This window comes from Hyperolius riggenbachi, chromosome 3 (assembly GCF_040937935.1).
Source record: "Hyperolius riggenbachi isolate aHypRig1 chromosome 3, aHypRig1.pri, whole genome shotgun sequence".
Classification (NCBI taxonomy): domain Eukaryota; kingdom Metazoa; phylum Chordata; class Amphibia; order Anura; family Hyperoliidae; genus Hyperolius; species Hyperolius riggenbachi.
This window is the reverse complement of record NC_090648.1, coordinates 496,613,469-496,634,623: the sequence shown is the minus strand read 5'-3', so window position 1 is coordinate 496,634,623 and position 21,155 is coordinate 496,613,469. Positions and strand designations below refer to the sequence as shown.

General features: G+C 45.3%; 2 protein-coding genes across 4 annotated transcripts in view; one reads left to right on the top strand and one right to left on the bottom strand.

Annotated features, from left to right (window-relative positions):
- The window catches only part of RMND1 (required for meiotic nuclear division 1 homolog), an 84,580-nt gene extending 80,111 nt beyond the window's left edge, over nt 1-4,469 (bottom strand). For both annotated transcript variants that reach the window (XR_011030101.1, XM_068273095.1), the window contains exon 1: nt 4,388-4,469. The gene's annotated coding sequence lies outside the window, so the exon portion shown is untranslated. The remainder of the gene's footprint in view (nt 1-4,387) is intronic.
- A 483-nt stretch (nt 4,470-4,952) lies between these two features.
- The window catches only part of CWF19L1 (CWF19 like cell cycle control factor 1), a 47,350-nt gene continuing 31,147 nt past the window's right edge, over nt 4,953-21,155 (top strand). The window contains exons 1-4 of one of the 2 annotated variants that reach the window (XM_068278274.1): nt 4,953-5,105; nt 6,263-6,347; nt 6,513-6,597; nt 11,903-12,004. In XM_068278274.1, coding sequence (XP_068134375.1) covers nt 5,083-5,105; nt 6,263-6,347; nt 6,513-6,597; nt 11,903-12,004 — 295 coding nt within the window. In that variant the 5' untranslated portion in view covers nt 4,953-5,082. Of the gene's footprint in view, nt 5,106-6,262; nt 6,348-6,512; nt 6,598-11,902; nt 12,005-13,902; nt 13,992-21,155 lie in introns of those variants that run through there. The other variant, XM_068278275.1, reaches the window with a different exon arrangement.

The window sequence follows — 21,155 nt, the reverse complement described above, 5'->3', positions numbered from 1 at the left end:
GAGTGACCGCCTCTGATGCAGAGTCAATACAGCATAAGCATTCATTGCTCAGACAGGAAACACACTAGCTGTGATTGCTGTCTCCGGCAAAACACACGCAATTCCACAGGCTATTTTAGTTAAAGAGACTCTGAAGCGAGAATAAATCTCGCTTCAGAGCTCATAGTTAGCAGGGGCACGTGTGCCCCTGCTAAACCGCCGCAATAGCGCCGCTAAACGGGAGTCCCTTGACCCCCAAACCCCCCACTGCGACACTTGGTCGCAGACTTGGTCGCTCCTGGAGGCAGGGCTAACGGCTGCAGCCCTGCCCCCAGTCGCGTCTATCAGCGGCGCATCGCCGCCTCTCCCCCGCCCCTCTCAGTGAAGGAAGACTGAGAGGGGCGGGGGAGAGGCGGAGATACGTGCTGACAGACGCGCGTGGGGCAGGGCTGCGGCGGTTAGCCCTGCCCCAACCAGGAAGCGCTCCCCCGCATTACGGAGGGGATTTGGGGGATCAGGGACCCCCGTTAAGCCGCAGGATAGCGGCGTTTTAGCAGGGGCACACATGCCCCTGCTAACTCTGAGGTCTGAAGCGAGATTTATTCGCCTCGTAAGTCCTTTAATAGCCTAGCTCTGGAAACGTTGGTCGTGACCGTTCATTCGTGTTTTGCATTCAGAATTGCCTAAGTGTTTTTAAATCATACAGCTTTCCACTTTCCTGCACGTTCACAATTGCAGTATATGCCACCGCAAACGAAAAATTGCAGCAAATCAGTGATCCTTATCAGTGAGGGTCACACTGTAGTCACTTCCTGTCTAAGTCAGGACTGAGTCAGCCACTTACATACCTGATATTTAACTCTTTCAGACAGAGAAAGAAAAAAAGGAACACAGCATAGTTATTTGTGTGTAAGGCACTGTACATACACATGTCTATCTCATCATGTCACATGTCACTTTGGGTATCCTTTAAACACAGTCTAAGTCGCAGGCCAAATTTGTTCTTAAGATTCAACACTTATTGAACAGTCTCAAACTAAGTGACGTAACTATATCAACAGTTGGGGGGCGTGCTCCATCCATGTCTGCAGAGTAGCAATTTAGTATTTACCTGCTCCAGTGCTGCTATTCTCCTCTGGTCATTCCAACAGCCATATGCTCTATGCTGCATGCTTCTGACTTCCAAGGCATGTCACACGATCAGGGGAGGGAGGTATGGTAGCAGAGCGTGCAGCCGCCAGGAAGAACAGAAAAGACACAACGTAACGCTGGGGCAGGTAAATGTTTCACTTCTCCGCTACACTACTCTGCTATGGATACCAGGAGGGAGCCCCAGTCGGATATTTCTTTGGAGGGCTTCTCCTGGGTTAATGCTGCACACTGGCCAAAACTAAGAATGTTGCAATCAGAAATACTGTCATAATTGTGCTCCTCTGGGTGGGAAAGCAGTGTGCTGTCATTCTTCACTGGTTACAATGATGGGTACTTGAAGCTCTCATAGCCACATCAAAGAGCAAGGAGGGCTGGGCCTTTAGTTTGACACTTGTGCTGTAGAGGTTTTCCCTGCCATCTTCTGGACCATCGTTGCCCCCGAAAATGAAATTCGACAGGAGCTTGCCTGCGCAAGTACGGCCATACCTGAGAAGTGGTTGAGTGGCTCCTTGCTACTGCGCACACACACTCATGCATGAAGAGTAGAGCAGCCCAGATCTCCCTCTGCTCTGGAGATTTACCTCAACGTTGGTGCAGATGTCCAGTATATTATATTTTTGCATGCAAAACTATGATGGAAGCTAAAATTTCTCCATAGACCAGTATTGTATTGTTTGGATGCGGGCGTACATTTTAGTCCAGGGGGGGGCGGTGTGCGCCACAGCGATTAACCATTCAATTGTACAGTATTGGGTCAGTATTGGCTTACCTCTTCTCAGTGAAGTATTTGCTTTTCTGGCCTGGACGGTACCTGAGGTTATCCTCGAGTTCCTTTTAACCACTTCAGCTCTGATTACTTTGGCAATAACTTTATCAATAATTATCACAACTAAATGATCTATATATTCTTTTTTTTTTTCAGGACAAATTTGGCTTTTTGTGGCTGATATTTGTTTTTAGTATTTACCTTATTATCCATGCAGTTTAAAATGAAAATAAGGAAAAAAGTGAAAACATTCACAATATATCCACTTTCATACATTATAGCTTAAGTGTAAACAGTTCTACTGAACATTAAACCCACACATTTTATTTGTCTATCCCTCCTGTTTATTTAAATAGTTCATTTGTTTTGATAATGTATTAGATGTAACAATTAAGTAATGTATACAATCTGCTACTGTCTGCTCCTGGAATGTGTATTTTACACTTGTTTACTAATTAACTCTGCCATTGAATTCCCTGGGAGGAGGAGAGGGGTTTGCTGTAATTCCTTTTCAACTCTGCAGTGATGTTATCAGGTCAGAGATAAATAAACAGTGTTATCTGAGATTTTGTAGGGAGGAAAGTGTATAGAGTTATTTTCATGTCATGGGGCAGGAAGTGGTTAAAGATGACTGAGAACTGTTTTGTGTGTAACAAAACTGCTCCTGGTTGAGTCTGAAGAGGTTGCCACTGCAGAGAGGGTTAATATACTTGGATGATGTCCACTCTCCACGGCACTCTAGCGCGTACAAGAAAATTCACCGCCGGGAGACTTGGGTGCAGGATACAGCCGGTATGGCTTATCCTGCTGCTGCACAAGTTCCCGGCAACGTTAAATACTATTCCCCCTCCAGGTCCACCATGGATGGTGGGGAATGAAATAATTCGGCTTTCAGCAATTGCTGGAGGCCGAATTATAGTGTTTTAAATGTAACTTCAGCTCCGTCTTCTGACAGCGCTGAAGTTACTCAGTGAGCACCGCTGTAGCCGGAATTCCAATTACGGTCTATGGTGGTGCCGGCTGCGCCCAAGTCTTCTGCGCTGGATTGTCATTGTCCGACTCTAGCCTCCTGACTCTTCCTGTTTCAAGGCGGAAGTTCTCACTGTGAAGCAGGAAGTGTCTGGAGATGGAGTGCAGTGTGAAGCACTGTCCGGGAGAGATCAGCAAATCACAACTTCAGTCCGACACTTTGATCTGAGGGGCCTGACTCCATCTTGGAATAGATTGGATGATGACATAGGCGGTGGGAGCCCACATGCGCTCATGTTCTATTTAACCACATAATTGTTCCTCGTTGAACATAGTCCAAGATCAGGAGCTTGGGGGAAACGCTCCACTGTTGGACCAGGTCAGAAACACTGGAATGGAAAGGGTTAAAACCTTCAAATGCACCCTAAATCGCACGTCTTCAAACAAGCTTATGATTGGTCCACTTCAGTAGTATGTGCTAACAGGTTTCCCGTGTCCCGGAACACAGGGATGGTCATGAATGGAACCATATGCAGTGTCCTGGGCGCTAGTCTAATTTAGGGGACCCAACAGGAAATTCAGCTAACGCGATTGAGTGGACAGCACCCTCTCCAACTGCTAGGTTTCCAATAAGTTGTAGTTAACTGCACCTACACTATTTAGCCAATCACAATGCTTTGTGCTCAGGGGCGTAACTAGACTTAATAGGTCCCCCCTGCAAAAATAATAGCATGGGGCCCCTTTGGTCCCCGAATCCCATGCAGGTCACGTGATCGGGAGCTGGAAAATGGCAGCAGACAGTGTTCTGCTGTTAAGCGGAATCTTGAAGCAGGAAAAAATTACACCCCTTCCTGCATATGATTTTTGTGGTCGAACTGGGAGTTTTTTTCGTTTTCTCATTTGGCTGCACTTGCGGTTGGGGAGAGGGAGTAGGAGGGGCCCCCCTGCGATGGCGGGGGTCGCAGGGGTGATTGCTACGGCTGTAAGAGGGTGCTGTGTTCCCTATGACATTTTCTGCTGGGTCCCCAAAGTAGACTAGTGCTGTGTCCTGAACTGAGGGGAGCACAGTCAGTGATCTTACAGTGGATCAATTGAGTCAGAAGGCATGGAGTTTAATAACGGTGTTCACACTGATGACCAACTGGCGTATGCTGCATGCTTCATCTTCCAGCCATTTACAGAGTTGTGTGAATTGGTCATTTCCACATGAGAGATTACCATGCAAAACTGACCACACACTAATGTCACAGTCATTAGGTCAATATTCTATCTCTGGCCTACCCCCTCTCTATTGCCCCTCCCCTTGTCCCTAGCCATGAACCTGAGCCTTATAGCTTAGCCTTAGTACAGACACTACAATACACAATCCTGACATTGACAAGTCCACTTTCCTGTCTGTAAGTCAGCTGACCAGCCTTGAAGAAGTCAATTATAGATTCGATAATTTAGCATAAGATTATGTTATCTTATTCGCATAATATCAGCTGCGACCTTCACACCCCCAATTTCCACTATACATACCTGAATAGGAAAGCCCCGCCCACTCCCTGCTCCGGGCTAGCCACGCCCCTTCTAGCTTCAGTTCCCTCTGAACGCTGGTAAACCACACCCTCTTTCTACCACCGAGCCTCGTTCTTGTTCTCACTTATTACAGCACGCGGGTAAACCACGCCCCTCAGCAACGAACCTGGATATTTCCCTTAGAGACCACGCCCTCTCCCCAATCTCAAGCCTCGTTCTCGTTTTCCTCACAGGGTACAGCCGAGGCTTTCTATTCGCGGCGGCAGATTCACTATACTCTAATGTTACTTCCAAGAAAGTTTTCATAATAAAGTATTGTGCTATTTTAATGCTCGTGTTTGTGTTTAACCCTGTCAGGTAATTCGAGGCTAGCGGAAGGACATAGGGAGAGATGGAATTTTGCGGACTTGCGAATGTGCGGATGAGGGAGGGGAAATGGAGGAGGCGGGCGCAGGCGCTCCAGAAACTCTCCGCCCACTTTATTCATATACAACTGCCTATAGCTGCTTGGTTCCGCCCCCTCACTTCCTTGTATGGAAGAGAGTGCGGCCACCTTATATGGAAGAGACTACAGTTCCCAGAAGCGCTGGTTCTCTGGGACACATCACATGATGCTTGTCGGCGTATCAGGAGAGCGGCTGCCCGGAAGTCTATTCTGCTAGTGGTTGTTGGTGTGTTGCTGCCTGTCCCTGGAAATGTCGGAGAAGGCGCTGCGGGTGTAAGTGTGACCCTCTTGGGGTGGTTGGAGGGGGGAGGAGGGTCTGTAATATGTATGTGTAGGGCTGTCTGGTCTGGCCATTGTTTCCTGGGAGATATGCAGGTAAAATGGGGCCCTGGGTGGAAATGAATGTGAGGGGTGTTCCAACATTTTAGCATACGATGACAAAATAGCATACATTTAAAGTGATATTCTCCTTTTTAGTAGAATCAGTGTTCCCTTGCCCAAGGCTATTTAAGGTGCCCATTAATGGTACAATCTTATCACTTCTGTGAAATATGAGGGTGCATGATTCATGCAAACTCCAGCATCTGCTCAAACAGTATAAGGTTGTAAAATGATCACTTCTCTGAACTCAATTTTCAATCACAGTAATTGCTTATCATGCTGCTATTGCCCCCTTTATGGCTAGCTTTAAGGTGCATATACACGTGCAACTTAAAGGAAACCAGAGATGATGCATACCTACCGTTTTATACATACCCGGGGCTTCCTCCAGCCACATACACACGGATCGCTCCCACGCCGCTGCCTGGAGCTCTGACCCCGGGTCCCGTAACTTCCTCCAGTCGTCGGCAGTCTGCGCAAGAGGACGTGCACTCTCTACATATCTCCAGTGACTGCTGGAGAGATACGTAAAGCGCGCACTTTCTCTTGTGCAGACTGGCTGAACTAATGGGACCCGATACTGGAGCTTCAGGGAGCGGAGGATGGTGACGTGGGAACGATCTGTGCTCATGGGGCTGGAGGAAACCACAGGTATATATAATACAGTAAGTATGCGTTGTCTCTGGTACACTTTAATGCATGGCCAACATGACGAGCTGCATGACTTGTTGTTTGCATGACCAATACATACACACACGCTGACCAGCTGAACAACCAACTCTTTTAAATGCTGCATGTGCACCATATCCGCATTCAATAAACAAATGACTTGTATACATGTGGCCAACCTGCACGGTAGTTAGTTGCTCAGCCAGTTGGATCTGGCAAACTGCCTCTTATCAGTCTCTCATCTAGTTTTTTGCCACATGTACACACCCCCAACCTAATATCCAACAGGTGTGTGTGTGTGGGTGTATTTTATTTGTGTGGGTTTTTTTTTTATTTTGTTCTAGAGAAATCTGTTTTAACAACACTCTGTCGTCCTCTAGACTGGCTTGCGGGGATGTTAACGGGAAGTTTGAAATCCTGTTCAACAGAGTTCGAACTATCCAGAAGAAAAGTGGCCAGTTTGATGTAAGTATCTTACTCAGAGATTCATACTGATATTGAAGATCGGTAATATCTCGTGCCAGATTTCACCTGCGATCATTGTAAATGTCTGCACCTCTTGCTGTTTTTACAGTGTGACTTCATGCCTTAAAACACTTTAGCACAATTGTGTGTTTTATTTCATTCCAGTTGCTGCTGTGTGTTGGAAATTTCTTTAGCCCTGGTCCTGAATGTCAAGCTGTTTGGGAGGAATATAAATCAGGAGCCAAGCAAGGTAAAGTGTTGTGGCATTGGTATTTCCTTGTGACATATTTCAGTATGCCAGCAGCCATGCCTACTGTGCTTAGCTGGGTGGCATGTACTGCTCTATGGAAAGGGGTTAGGAAGCAGGAGACTCCATGCAGTGTCTGAAGACAGCAATCTGCTGAAAAAGCGTAGCCGCCGGAAGATCAGCTAGCACTTGTTTTTTTCCCAAGTGCAGAATGCAGTAATGTCTGTACAGTTGTCAGACTGGTGGCCAGAACAATCATGGATGATTGTTTTGGATGTTAAAAATTTATATTAGTACATCTGATCGCAAGGTACATTAAACTGATGGAAACTGCAGCAGCATTTTCCATTAGTGCGATCCGATTGCGATGCGATTTTGGTCAAAGCGCAATTGTCCTCCTGCTGTGTTTTGTATGCGATTGAGTTGTACTATGAGTATAGTAGCTTAATCAAAATCGCATGGTGGAAATTGAAACGTGATTGCAATCGCATTTCATAGTGGAAACGAGCCCTTAGACTGGCTTGCAGTGATGTTAACGGAAAGTTTGATGTCCTGTTTAACAGTTAGTGCTTGATTAATGTGTTTGTATGCGCTTATTCACACCTGAGCAATGTGGTTTTGTTTGTTTGTTTTTTTTCTCCAAATGCATTTTGGAGCTCATTACACCTCAATGTTAAGTATAGGAAAAGTGGATAATCACTCTAAGGCCTCTTGCACACTGCAAGCAATTCAGATTCAGATTCCGCTTTTTAATCAGTTTTTACCTCCGATTCAGATTTGCAGTGTGCAAGGAGCAAACTGCAAATCTGAATCGGACGTAAAAACAGATTAAAAAGCGGAATCTGAATTGCTTGCAGTATGCAAGAGGCCTACAAACCACTGAACTAAGCGTTTTTTTGTCCAAAGCTGTTCACTTCCAGAACAGTTTACAAAAACTACAAAATTTCTACAACCAAACACTCCAAAATCGCTAGGCATAGATAGGAAATCGTTGGGCTCACGCTCAGAATCGCCACTGCAAATTGCTACAAAAATCACTAAGCAGTTGCAATTTTGTGTAGCTTTTTGTTTGTTGGGTTTTTTTGTGTGTGAACTAGGCCTTACTAGGTGTGCTGCCGCCACACTTTCCAGAACGGATGGTGGGGCCATGGTGAAGCATGGATCCAATCACAAGTGTTTATCTACACTGTGTCTGTCTGCTGCATTTTGCCAATGCACAAGCCTGACCTAAGAATGCATTATTATGAAAATGCACACATCCACTCCTGAGTGCAGTGCCTGTGAAAGACATGCCCAACAAAGTGGACGAGCTGCTCCTACTACTTAGCAGGAAATCCACGATCGGTAGGAACACACCGGTCCTCTGCTTCACCCAGACCTGGCTGAGCGAATATGTCCCTGATCACTTGGAATCTCCTCCTTGGAGCTCAGATAAAGCTCACCTTGATTAGGTAGTGAATGCCGGTGCACTTTCTCTGCAGGTCCACCACTCCCGCAAACCGAGTACTTCACCACTATAGAAAAAGGCACTCCACAGGCTTCAAACTTGCGTTTGTGATTTATTGAGCAAGACACACTACATGTTACGGGTCTCCTGACCCTTCCTCAAGTGTCTTACCCACCACGACTACATCCCATTTAAAGGACTCCACCCAGGAAGTCCCACCCCGAGTGAATTAACATACAGGAAGTAAACATACAATTACATAACTATGTACAATTCCTATACAGGGAACTACTATACCATCTACCCTGTAATAAACAGTGGAGGGGTCATCAAAGGTTCCCGCAGCATAAGTAATCCCACTTATCATTCTTTCCTGCAACAGATCACAAAAAACATTTATAACTTTTTTTGTTCATTTAAACCCCTAGGGGATAAACCATCTAATTTTCTAATCCATTTCTTTACGGAGCAACAGCTTTTCCCGATCACCTCCTAAGAGGTGGAACTGAATCCAACACCATCCATCTCATTTGAGATACGGAATGTCCGGCCTGGACAAAATGCCGGCCAACAGGGACATTCTGTTTCTCCGGATTTTTTACGCACTCACCAATGCTCCGTTTGCGCTCTTGAATGCGCACTTTCACGTTGCTGGTTGTTTCACCCACATACAGTAGCCCGCATGGGCACTTAATGGCATAAACCGCAAACAATATATTGCAATTGAAACTGCCCCTCACTGGAATTCTTTGCCCTGTATAATTCACTCGGGGTGGGACTTCCTGGGTGGAGTCCTTTTAAATGGGATGTAGTTGTGTTGGGTGAGACACTTGAGGAAGGGTCAGGAGACCCGTAACATGTAGTGTGTCTTGCTCAATAAATCACAAACGCAAGTTTGAAGCCTGTGGAGTGCCTTTTTCTATAGTGGTGAAGTGTCCCTGATCACTCCCTGCTTGTACCAGGCTACAACCTTCTCCGCGCGGACCGTGACCTTACGCTCTCTGGGAAAAAAGGAGGGGGCATTTGCTTTTACATTAACACCACCTGGTGCACCAACACCTCCATCCTCAGCAGGGCATGCACTCCGGAAGTCGAGTTTCTAGCCGTCATCTGCAGACCACAGTACTCCCCCAGGGAGTTCTCATCTCTTATTCTTGTCGGAGTCTACATCCCACCTGACGCTAGCACCAAGGATGCTCTGCGAGTACTCAGCGACAGCATCTCACGGTGGGAGACCGCCCACCCAGAGCCCTCTTCATCATCCTGGGCGACTTCAACAATGCAAATCTGCGTCAGGAGAAGCCCCGTTACAAGCAGCACATCACCTACCCCACCAGGCACCACAAAACCCCTGGACCACTGTTACACGGTCCAGAAGGACGCATACAAGGCCAGCCAGGGTGCCCCACTGGGGAACTCTGATCACAACCTAATCCATTTGATCCCCACCTACACGAGACTCCTGGAGACCGCTAAGCCTACTGTGAAGTCTGTCAAGAAGTGGACAGATGAGGTCAAGCTGGAGCTGCAGGTGTGCTTTGACTGCACTGACTGGTCATCCTTGGAGGCACCCACCCTTGACGAATGGTCAGAGAATGTCACCTCCTACATTAGTTTCTGTGAAGAAATGTGCATCCCTTCTAAGACCTTCAAGGCCTACCCCAACAAGCCCTGTTTCAACAATAAGCTGCGCCAGCTTTGGAAACACAAGGAGCAGGCGCACAAGTCTGGCTCCCAAGAAGAGTTTAAGGAGGCCAGGTATGCCCTGCCTGAAACGGGAACTGCACGCTGCAAAGAGAGCCTACTCTGATAAGCTGGGACTCCGTCTCCAATCCAACAACTCGAGGGAGGTATGGCAAGGCCTCAGAGCGGTCACTAACTTCAAACCCCCCCCTCAACTGGTGACCCCGAGCACTCAGCTGGCTGAGGAACTGAACGAATTCTACTGTAGGTTCGAGCAACAGCCCAAACAGCTCGGGGCCCCGGGGTCGGTGACGACAGTGGCACCCTCCTCACTGAGAGACCAAGACATCACTGCACCGGTTGCAGTCCAAGAAGCAGAAGTTCTCATGCTGCTTCGCAAGCTCAACCCCAGGAAGGCGTCAGGCCCGGACGGAGTGTCATCGAAACTAAGAACCTGTGCGGATCAGTTGTCTCCGGTGCTTACCACTCTATTCAGAAAATTGCTTGCGGAAAGTACAGTTCCCTCCTGTTTCAAGAGGTCCACAATTGTACCAGTCCCAAAAAAGCCAGGCAGCACAGACCTCAACAATTTCAGACCCGTGGCTTTAACGCCTACCATTATGAAGGTTCTAGAACGGCTAGTCCTCGCTCACCTGAAATGCACCACTGATGCACTGCTTGACCCGATCCAATTCGCATACAGGGCCAATAGGTCCATAGAGGACGCCATAAACATCAGCCTGGCACACATCATGGAGCTCCTCGACCGGCCTGGCTCCTATGCCATAATTCTGTTCCTGGACTTCAGGTCAGCCTTCAACACGATCTGCCCAGACACCCTGGTCGACAACCTGGCGCAGCTCTGTCGACCCCACACTTCGCATGGGTCAAGAGCTTCCTTTCAGACAGGACACAACAGGTCAAGCTCCGAAACTGCTCCTCCAGCACGAGAACTCCCAATACAGGGGCACCTCAAGGGTGTACTGTCCCCGCTCCTATTCTCTATGTACACCAACAATTGCACTTCTGCCTCAGACTCCGTCAAGGTTATCAAATTTGCTGACGACACAACAATCATCGGTCTCATCGGCGGAAACGGAGAGCGGGAATACCGCAGGGAGATAGGGAGAATCTGCGAGTGGTGCAAGAACAGCAACCTGGTCCTCAACGCAACAAAGACTATTGAGCTGATTGTTAATTTCAGGAGAAACCCTCCCACTCACCCACCAGTCTACATAGGCGAGACCGAAGTCTCCAACTTAAAAAATTTGGTATGCCTCGGGAGCTGCTGACCAGCTTCTACAACGCTACCACGGAGTCCATACTTTGCTCCTCAGTTATCGTCTGGTATGCCCGCGCAACGGCCAGTGACAGACATAAACTGCAAAGAATCATTAGTGAGGCGGAAAGGATCATCGGATCGCCCCTGCCACCTCTCGATCTCCTCCACGCGGCTTGGATGAGGAAGAGGGCCTCCAGGATTTCCTGCGACCCCCGCCCACCCTGGCAGCCGTTTTTTTAAGCCCCTCCCATCCGGCTGCCGCTTCCAAACTTTCCCAACCAAGACCACTAGGCACAGGAACTCTTTCTTCCCCCAGGCAGTTCTGCTGCTCAACAACTCTGACCCCTGACTCTTCCGTCCTAGTCTGCAGCCAGCATACTTGCCTTAGTGGCTCTTCTGCATCTCTAACACACAATATCACAAAGATGTTATCGTACTGTTATGCTGCTAGTATGTGGAACTGTAGCCGCTAATGTATTGTAAATGCTGTCAGTATGTGTAATTGTCGCCGTGTATATGTAAAATGTACAACTGTCATTACGTACTTGCCAAGCCATGTGTACCACAAGCAATTCAGAGTACGGCACCACCGTACTTGGCGAATAAATCCATCTTGTATGGGCTGCCAGAGTGGACAATACATTCATACTGTACAGTAGGTACCCCCATACCAATATATAGAAAGTTTATGATGCAGAAACCAGGATAATTACTGTAAAAGTGGGTATCCTGAATAATTGATTGCACTTAACTATATGTCACCACAGGGCCTCTTTGATTCATCCATATTTGTTGGATTACTGATGATGCCACTGTTGAGTTCGGTGGTGATGCCTACTGTATGAAGCTAATTGTGCTATGCCAAATGTGCCTAAATCTTTCTCTATTTCTTACAGTTCCTATTCAGACGTACGTCCTAGGAGCCAATAACCAGGACACGGTGAAATATTTCCAGGATGTCGATGGCTGTGAACTGGCTACGAACATCACCTACCTGGGTAATTGCCTTTTTTTTTTTTTTTTTTTTTTTGTTAAATAAAGCATGACTCCTTACAAAGCAGCTTGTACTTGGAGGGGAGACAATCGGCTTTTATCCAAGTTTGCGGGAAGTGCTGGGGCTCAGTAACGCCCTGTTAGTCAGGGTGGTAAGGCCTATACAGCAGCTTTACCATAAGTGTCTTTTTAAGACCTTACAGGTTTGATGTGTAGAGCTTGGTTCACTGTGCCCTGATGGCCATGTATCTATACGGATATGCTGTCTGCTCCAGAGGTCCATGGCAGTGTCCATCACACCTGCCACACTGCGGAACGGATACTTGCCTTTCTACGGTAACTCGTCTGCTGTCCTGAAAAAGTTGTGCCGCAAACTAAGAAAGAGAGGCAAAAAAACGTTATGTGCTCAGACCAGGTGTCACCTGACTTGTATACTGGCTGCCTAATGCCCATTGACTAATTAAAATTGCATAGCATGTGTGAATCTGCTTGCCACAATATGCAGGATGTAAAATGACCTCACTGCTGTATCCTGCAGGAGTCAGCCTACGCAAAATACCTTGCAACTCAACAGGGGTGGTGTGTGTAGGCCTCCCATGCCCCCAAGAAATGGGAAGCGATGCAGATACCCCAACAAACCACTCTCACTGCCTGGGAGCACTGCAACTGCCCCCCCTCCCCTAGATGCAGGCAGCACCCCCAGATGTGGCCAATGCCCTGGGGGACCATCCATGTTGCGCCCCTCCCCCCCCCCCCCCCCCCAAAGGATAGATTCCTTACCTTTGCACAGTGTAAAATCACAAACACTGGTCCGCACAACAGCCGGGGGCCCCAGGTCTCTGTCACTAGCTGGGGCCCCCAAACCACCATGCTATACCTAGAGGGAAGTGTGGGCAAGCCCTGGACCTCTCACCTCCAGGGAACTCACCCCCACCACCTCTAAACTGAATGCCAACTGCAACAAACACTATTGCTAACTTCCAGCTAGAGCAATATCCTGCCGTTATTTGGTCAGCAGGTGCCAGTCAGCCAATCAGGTGTACTGTTATACACCCTTTTCCTGCTGTACCAAATCTAGTAGGAATTGCATAAATTAGCATTCAGGTGGGAGGCTTCGGTTGGATGCAATGGTTTTACAGGGGCGCCCCATGTAGGCATATCTCCCACACGGTCACCTCCCTAACCACTCACCTGTCAACCACATCCTGGAAGAGCTACAACAAAGAAATTTAAAATCACAAACACTGGTCCGCACGACAGCCAGGGGCCCCAGGTCTCAGTGTTTGTGATTTTAAATTTCTTTTTTTGCAGTTTCCAGGATGTGGTTGACAGGCTAGATTTGGTACAGCAGGCAAAGGGTGTAGAACAGTGCACCTGATTGGCTGACTGGCGTCTGCTGACCAGATAAAGGTAGGAGCTTGCTCTAGCTGAAAGTTAACAATTGTGTTTGTTGTACTTTGCAAGGTGTACCCAGCTGCACAATGCATGTCCTGGAAGCAGAGTACAGCAGTGAGGTAGTTTAGATCCTGCACATTCTGGCAAGCGGATGCAATTCGCAAACGCTGTGCCATTTTAATTAGTCAATCTGCACTTATTTGTCTGAAAAAGTTATGCAAGTGTTGCTTGTTTTTGTGTTTCTCCTTTACACAGCTCATCCTGAAAAGCGATGATCAATGAGATGCAAATATTTCCGAATTTATGTAAATATATGCAGCTTCAAAATGCGCCAATCAATTTAAACCTGGCTGGGATTTGATTGGTCCATTTTCAAGCTGCATATATTTTCATAAACCCAGAAATACTTGCATCTCATTCATCATCCCTAATCCTAAGTAGCCGTAGAGTTGGCAAGACAGGCTGCACGTTTAGCTGAATATAAAGCCTGTCTCCTGTCTTCCAATAGTGCCCTCTGGTGTCAGGAATGGCTGGTGTACTGGAAGAACTTTGCATGCAGGCTTTGAACTGTGAAACCCACACGGCACAATTTCACAGGTAAGGCTTTCTGTGGGTTTATTCTAACAAAGTCTACCTGTAAAGTCTGTAGAGAAGGATAATGGATAGTTGCTCCCGGTCCTCGCTATGTCCCCTCATTCCACTGCTGTCCCCTATTCATATTTGGCACTTTTGGGAGTCCTCAGAAGTCTTCAGAAGCACTTGCATCCCTGCAGCGGACTGAGGAGACGGAGAGATTGGGGAAGGCTCAGTCTACAGGACTTCCTGCTCCATAGATAAGCATCCTATATAATTTTTTTTTTTTTCTTTTCAGGGTTTGTTTAAAGGAATACTATGGATGTATGCATTTTATTTTGAAATGCTGTATGTTGTAGCACACATTAGGGCAAGTACTAGGACTAATTTGATTCCTCACACAGCTGTTCCTCTCAGCTGTAAAATCCTCCGCCAAAACCAGTGTTGGATACAAATGTATCTAATACTGACTGCTCCCAGAGGGCTAGACCATGTCTCTGCACAGGGGAGTTGCTATCAACTCCTCAGTTTATACTTTAATTATCACCTTGCTGAAAGAATCTTATTGATATGGTGGTAAGGGGTTAAAGATTCTAGCAATGTGTGTTTATTATCTTTGCTTCTCTAGACTGATAAAGATACTAATAATGCTAATTGTAGACAGTGGTCTGCCCCTCTCAGCAGCTTGTAAAGTGGATGCAGCCTGGAGTGAATCGCCTCAAGCAGGCAGCCAGTCTGAGTGTAAACACAGACTATTGTTTATAGCTAGTTATATTCCAGCAATATTCCAGCTCATTTAGTTACCTGTTACCACCTCAGATTAGCCTATTTCTCCTCATGTCTGCTGCATGCTGTGAGTGACACAGTGACATATATTTGCGAGCTGTGTGACAGAGTAACCAAGCAGCTCAGGTTGACCCAAACTACTATGAGCTGTGTGAGAAATGAATTTTTAAGCAGGGATAGCGAGAGAGAGACCTGGGTGAATAAAGTGCCCCTAGCACTAGTGGTAATGTGTACACTAATATAGAGTATTAAAAAAAACAGTAGTTTCAATCGATAGTATTCCTTTAAGCATACAAGTGTCACGCTGCTCAGGACAATAGTGCATGAAATAGTCTTTACGCTGGATACTGTTAAAGCAGCAGAGCCAGCCATGCTATCCTAGGACACACACACGTGCATACACCCACACACGTACACACGTTCTACTTATATAAAATATGTATTGTACTGTCCACGTTATGATTTCAGTGAATTTATGTAGTTGAGAGAACTGTTTCAGGCATTTTCCATCTTTACTGCCTCATACTGAAGCCAATCCTGATATCATTTCCTCCCTTTTTTTTTTTCCCTCCTAGAAACTGCACTGTCATATCTGGTTTGCTTTATAAACACGTGAGCGCAACATAGATCGTATTTCAGCAGCTTCTCCCTTCTCAGCATTCTGTCACACTGAACTGCCCTCAGCCAATCAGTGAGAAGCAGGAATGTGAAAGGGGAGATAACAAGCCTCCCCCTCCTCGGCAATGTACCAGAATAGAGCCAGGCTGAATGAGATGACATTTATTTCAGCTGAAACATTTATGATTATACTAGTTGTTGGCCCGGCATTGCCTGGGTATGTATTTAACTTTTGTTGGCTCCGCCCACTTTTTCTAACCCTAACATAAAATTACTCAATGACCAAGTTTGTGAGCTTTGCAGTCTTTAGCATCAACAATTTGCATTGAAATGAAACAAATCTGATTGGCTGTTTGTGGCTCCACACCCTTTTCTGAATTTAAACCCCAGTCACCCAATAACCAACTGTACCAGGTTTGAGGCTTGTGCCATTAACCACCTTGCTGGTTATCCCGAGCTTTTTATTTTTTATTTTTTTTTTGCTTCTTTGCTAGCTGCGTGCATTTCTCGATCTTCGCCGGTCCACCCTACCCCCTTCCATGTAGTATGAGAGCCATACCTACAGTCTATTCAATTGAGCTGAACTCCCCATCAGACAGAAATCTTTGCAAGATGCTGCACACAAAGATGCTGTACACATGCAACAGATCAGTATCTGCAAAAGATCTGTTCCTGCAAAAGATCCATTCCTGCAAAATGCATTCATAGTCTATGATATCTGCAGATCCTCATACTCACCTTGTTTAACAGACATTCATCTGCAGATCAGATCCACCAGGATGGATTTTCAGATCTGCCAAACAATAAGAAAAATTGGTCCTACATGTGCATCATATAACTTTATTTGTACAAAATACTAAAAGTGGGAAGGCACCTGTTCACACTGTTAAAAACCATTAAAACCTCTGGCTGAGCAGGAGTGAGCACTACTACACAAACATTATATGTTCCACCAGCCGCCTCCAGGTTAATGCTTACAGCGATCGCCCAGTGTAAGCCTATGCAATTCGCTTTCGCCACCTGTTGAGGTCTGGCTGTGTGTGGACCCACCACCGACGCACACCAAGGCCTTCAAAAAGCAGCTGCAAACAAAATAAAAAGACAAACAAAATGAAAGAAATTTGAACTTTACCTATACATGTGATAGGAAAGAAATCTATTTTTTGGATCTGATGATCAGGAAGGAAGAAGGTACTCTAAAAACTACAACTTACAGAAAGCCTATGGCAGGTAACACTCTGCTCCATTTCACAAGCCACCATCTGCCGTCTCAGAAACAGGGGATACCGGGAGGGCAGTTCCATAGACTTAGAAGAAATTGTGCGACAGATGGTGACTTTGAGGTGGAGGCAGAGGAACTCCAAGAGAGATTATTAAAAAGAGGGTACCCAAAAAGTTTATTGAAACGGGAAAAGGAGAGAATCAAAAAAGATAAAGATGAAAGGAGAAGATAATGCCAAAAAATTAAATGAACCACTTAGATTGGTAACAACATATGGCTCTCATTGGAGTGGATTGCAAGAAGTATTGCAGAAACATTGGCATATTGTGATGCTGGATGAAAAAATTAAGAGATATGTAGGTGAAAGACCATTTATGACAGCAAGGAGCGCTCAAAACCTAAAAGGCGAACTGGTCAGGTCAGAATTCAATAGTGTAAAGAAAGGGACATGGCTGCAGGATTATCCTAGAACCAAAGGAATGTTCAGTTGTGGGAATTGTAGAGTATGCAAATACGTAGAAAGAACAAAGGTTTTTAGAAATGCAAAAAATAGTAAAATCTATGAAATAAGAGACCTAATAACCTGTACCACTGAAAGAGTTGGTTGTTCTATAGAATGCCCATGTGGGCTGCTGTATATAGGAAAGACGAAAAGAAAATTGGGACAAAGGATTGGTGAACATTTAACGAATATTGAGGAAGCAGATAAAGATAGTCCCTTGGGACAACACTTCCAGGATTTCCATAATGGCCAGCCAAAGGGATTGAAGTTCAAAGGGATTATTAAACAAAGAATCTCCAACAGAGGAGGTGACATCGAGAAAGAGCTACATAAAATTGAAACTACATGGATCTATAGACTGGGAACAATGACCCCCAGTGGACTGAACTCAGATCTAAATTTATCCTACTTCCTATAAGAATACGGAAATCCGTGTGAATAGAGAGTATACATCTGCTGTTGCTGTAAATAAGAATCTTTGTGAAGTGTAGATTCCGTAACCCTCTATATTCCACGCTAAGGGAGGAGATTATAAATAGACAATAGATGGTGAAAATGAGCGATTACGGAGAAGTAATGAATATGCATGAGAAGGCGGAAGTTTCCGAGACCCAACCCACCTCCAAGAATGAATAAAACAGCCTATCTTCCCACTATTCCTCAGCTGCTTTGAGAAAGCCCCGGTGGGAGGGGCGAAACGCATCAGCAGGAAGGGAGGAGCTGGAATGAGCGCTCACGTGACCCAGCAACGGCCGCACCAAAGACGCCAATGCGGCGGGAGACCTGAAGGATAGCGGATCTACACTTGAGCCGGAATCCGGATGGCAAGAAGTGGAGCTCGCTAAACACCATAGCTGGAGCACCACTGAAGACCGCGGAGACGGCTGGTCCATATATCCACTCACACGCCGCCATAGCCGCTGGCTTCGCTGAAGGCGGAAGCCGTGAGTATATAAAAGGGATCTGCAACAGCTATTACCGCTAAACGAAGTGTGACTTATATATCAAAATCCTGGAAAGGAAAAAAAGTTTGATGCAAACAATTGTTTTAGTATGTACAACACGATCTGGAAGTGGTTATTGATACCAACTCAAGACTAAGGTATTTTTGCATGAGAGCAATCTGCATAGAGAGGAAGCTTACAAAGGACTCACACATTGTCAGTGAAAAAATTCCCTAGTACTCCGGTTTTTGTCTGAAGTGTTTGCAGCTGCTTTTTGAAGGCCTTGGTGTGCGTCGGTGGTGGGTCCACACACAGCCAGACCTCAACAGGTGGCGGAAGCGAATTGCATAGGCTTACGCTGGGCGATCGCTGTAAGCATTAACCTGGAGGCGGCTGGTGGAACATATGTTTGTGTAGTAGTGCTCACTCCTGCTCAGCTAGAGGTTTTAATGGTTTTTAACAGTGTGAACAGATGCCTTCCCACTTTTAGTATTTTGTACAAATAAAGTTATATGATGCACATGTAGGACCAATTTTTCTTATTGTTTGGCGTATCTAATTATAGGTTGGTCCTCCTTGGCAAACAAGTTGTGCAATAATTCAAATAATCAGCTCGCAATCATTTACATTTTGGATTTTCAGATCTGCAGATGATTGTCAGATATGCAGATGAATGTCAGTTAAACAAGGTGTGTATGAGGATCTGCAGATCTCATAGACTATGAATGCAATTTGCAGGAACGGATCGTTGGCAGGAACAGATCTTTTGCAGATACTGATCTTTTGTGTCTGTACACCATCTGTGTGTGCAGCATCTTGCAAAGATTTTTTTTTTTTCTGATGGAGTTCAGCTCAATAGAATAGACTGTGTAGAGTATGGCTCTCATACTACATGAAGGGTGGTAAGATTGGTCTGTGATCTTTCATTTTCCAAAGACTGGTCTGATGTGTGTATGCACCTTAAGAGTGGCTGCAGTTTACATTTTTCAAAGTGAAATTTGTATTTGTCTCCGCCCACTTTACGGGTATGGGAATGAAAGGTATCCTATATGTTATTCCAGGTAATGTACTATGTGTGCCAAATTTCATTCAAATCCATTCAGCTATTGTGTGATTTACAAACATCCAAACTTTCACATTTATAATATTAGTAAGATCTGTATTGTACTGTCCACGGTTTGATTTAATTGAATTTTATGTTGTAAAGAGAAACCAGTTTCAGGCATTCTCCATCTTTACTGAAGCATTTCCTCCGACTTTTTTTTTTGTTTTGTTTTTGTTTTCTCCTAGAAACTGCTCATATCTAGTTTTCTTTATAAACGTGAGCACAGGATAGATCGTATTTCATTTGTTTCACACTGAACTGCCCTCAGCCAATCAGTGCGTAGCAGGAATGTGGAAGGGGAGATAACAAGCTTCCCCCTCCTTGGCAATGTACCAACTAGAGCCAGGCTGAATGAGATGAGATTTATTACAACAGAAACTATTATGATTGTATTGGAATGCTTGCAATACAGGGTCAGGTTGTAGACTACATAATAAACACAAAGCAATGGGTACATGGAATTTAATTTTATGGCTGACAATCCCATTTTAAATTATTTTTATTGTACACATACACATTGGGATGTGAAAGTTTGGGCAACCTTGTTAAACATGATTTTCCTGCATAAATCGTTGTTACGATAAAAAGTCAGTTAAATATATCATATAGGAGACACACACAGTGATATTTGAGAAGTGAAATGAAGTTTATTTGATTTACAGAAAGTGCACAATAATTGTTTAAATAAAATTACAGGTGCATACATTTGGGCACTGTTATCATTTTATTGATTCCAAAACCTTTAGAACTAATTATTGGAACTCAAATTGTCATGGTAAGCTCAGTGACCCCTGACCTACCTGACCTGATCAAATTATGAGAGAGTATTTAAGGGGGTCAATTGTAAGTTTCCCGCCTCCCTTTTTTTTTTTTTTTTTTTTTTTTTTAATTTACTCTGAAGAGTGGCAACATGGGTGTCTCAAAACAACTCTCAAATGACCTGAAGACAAAGATTGTTCACCATCATGGTTTAGGGAAGGATACAGAAAGCTGTCTCAGAGATTTCAGCTGTCTGTTTCCACAGCTAGGAACATATTGAACAAATGGAAGACGACATGGTCAGTTCAAGTTAAGGCTCGAAGTGGCAGACCAAGAAAAATCTCGGATAAACAGACGCAACAAATGGTGAGAACAGTCGGTCAATCCACAGACCAGCACCAAAGGCCTACAACATCATCTTGCTGCAGATAGAGTCACTGTGCATCGTTCAACCATTCGGTGCACTTTACACAAGGTGATGCTGTATGCAAGGGTGATGCAGAGGAAGCCTTTTCTCAGCCCACAGCACAAACAGAGCCGCTTGAGGTATGCTAAGCACATTTGGACAAGCCAGCTTCATTTTGGAATAAGGTGCTGTGGACTGATGAAACTAAAATTGAGTTATTTGGGCATAACCATAGGCGTTATGCATGGAGGAAAAACACAGCATTCCAAGAAAAACACCTGCTACCTACAGTAAAATATGGTGGTGGTTCCATCATGCTGTGTGGCCAGTGCAGAGACTGCGAATCTTGTCAAAGTTGAGGGACGCATGGATTCCACACAATATCGGCAGATTCTGGAGACCAATGTCCAGGAATCAGTGACAAAGCTGAAGCTGCTCCGGGGCTGGATCTTTCAACAAGACAAGGACCCTAAACACTAGTCAAAATCCACTAAGGCATTCATGCAGAGGCACAAATACAATGTTCTGGAATGGCCATCTCAGTCCCCAGACCTGAATATAATTGAAAATCTGTGGCGTGAGTTAAAAAGACCTGTCCATGCTCGGAAGCCATCAAACCTGAATGAACTAGAGATGTTTTGTAAAGAGGAGTGGTCCAAAATACCGTCAACCAGAATCCAGACTCTCGTTGGAATCTACAGGAAGCGTTTAGAGGCTGTAATTTCTGCAAAAGGAGGCTCTACTAAATATGGATTTCATTTCTTTGTTGTGGTGCTCAAATGCACCTGCCTAATTTTGTTTAAACAATTATTGCACACTTTCTGTAAATCCAATAAACTTCATTTC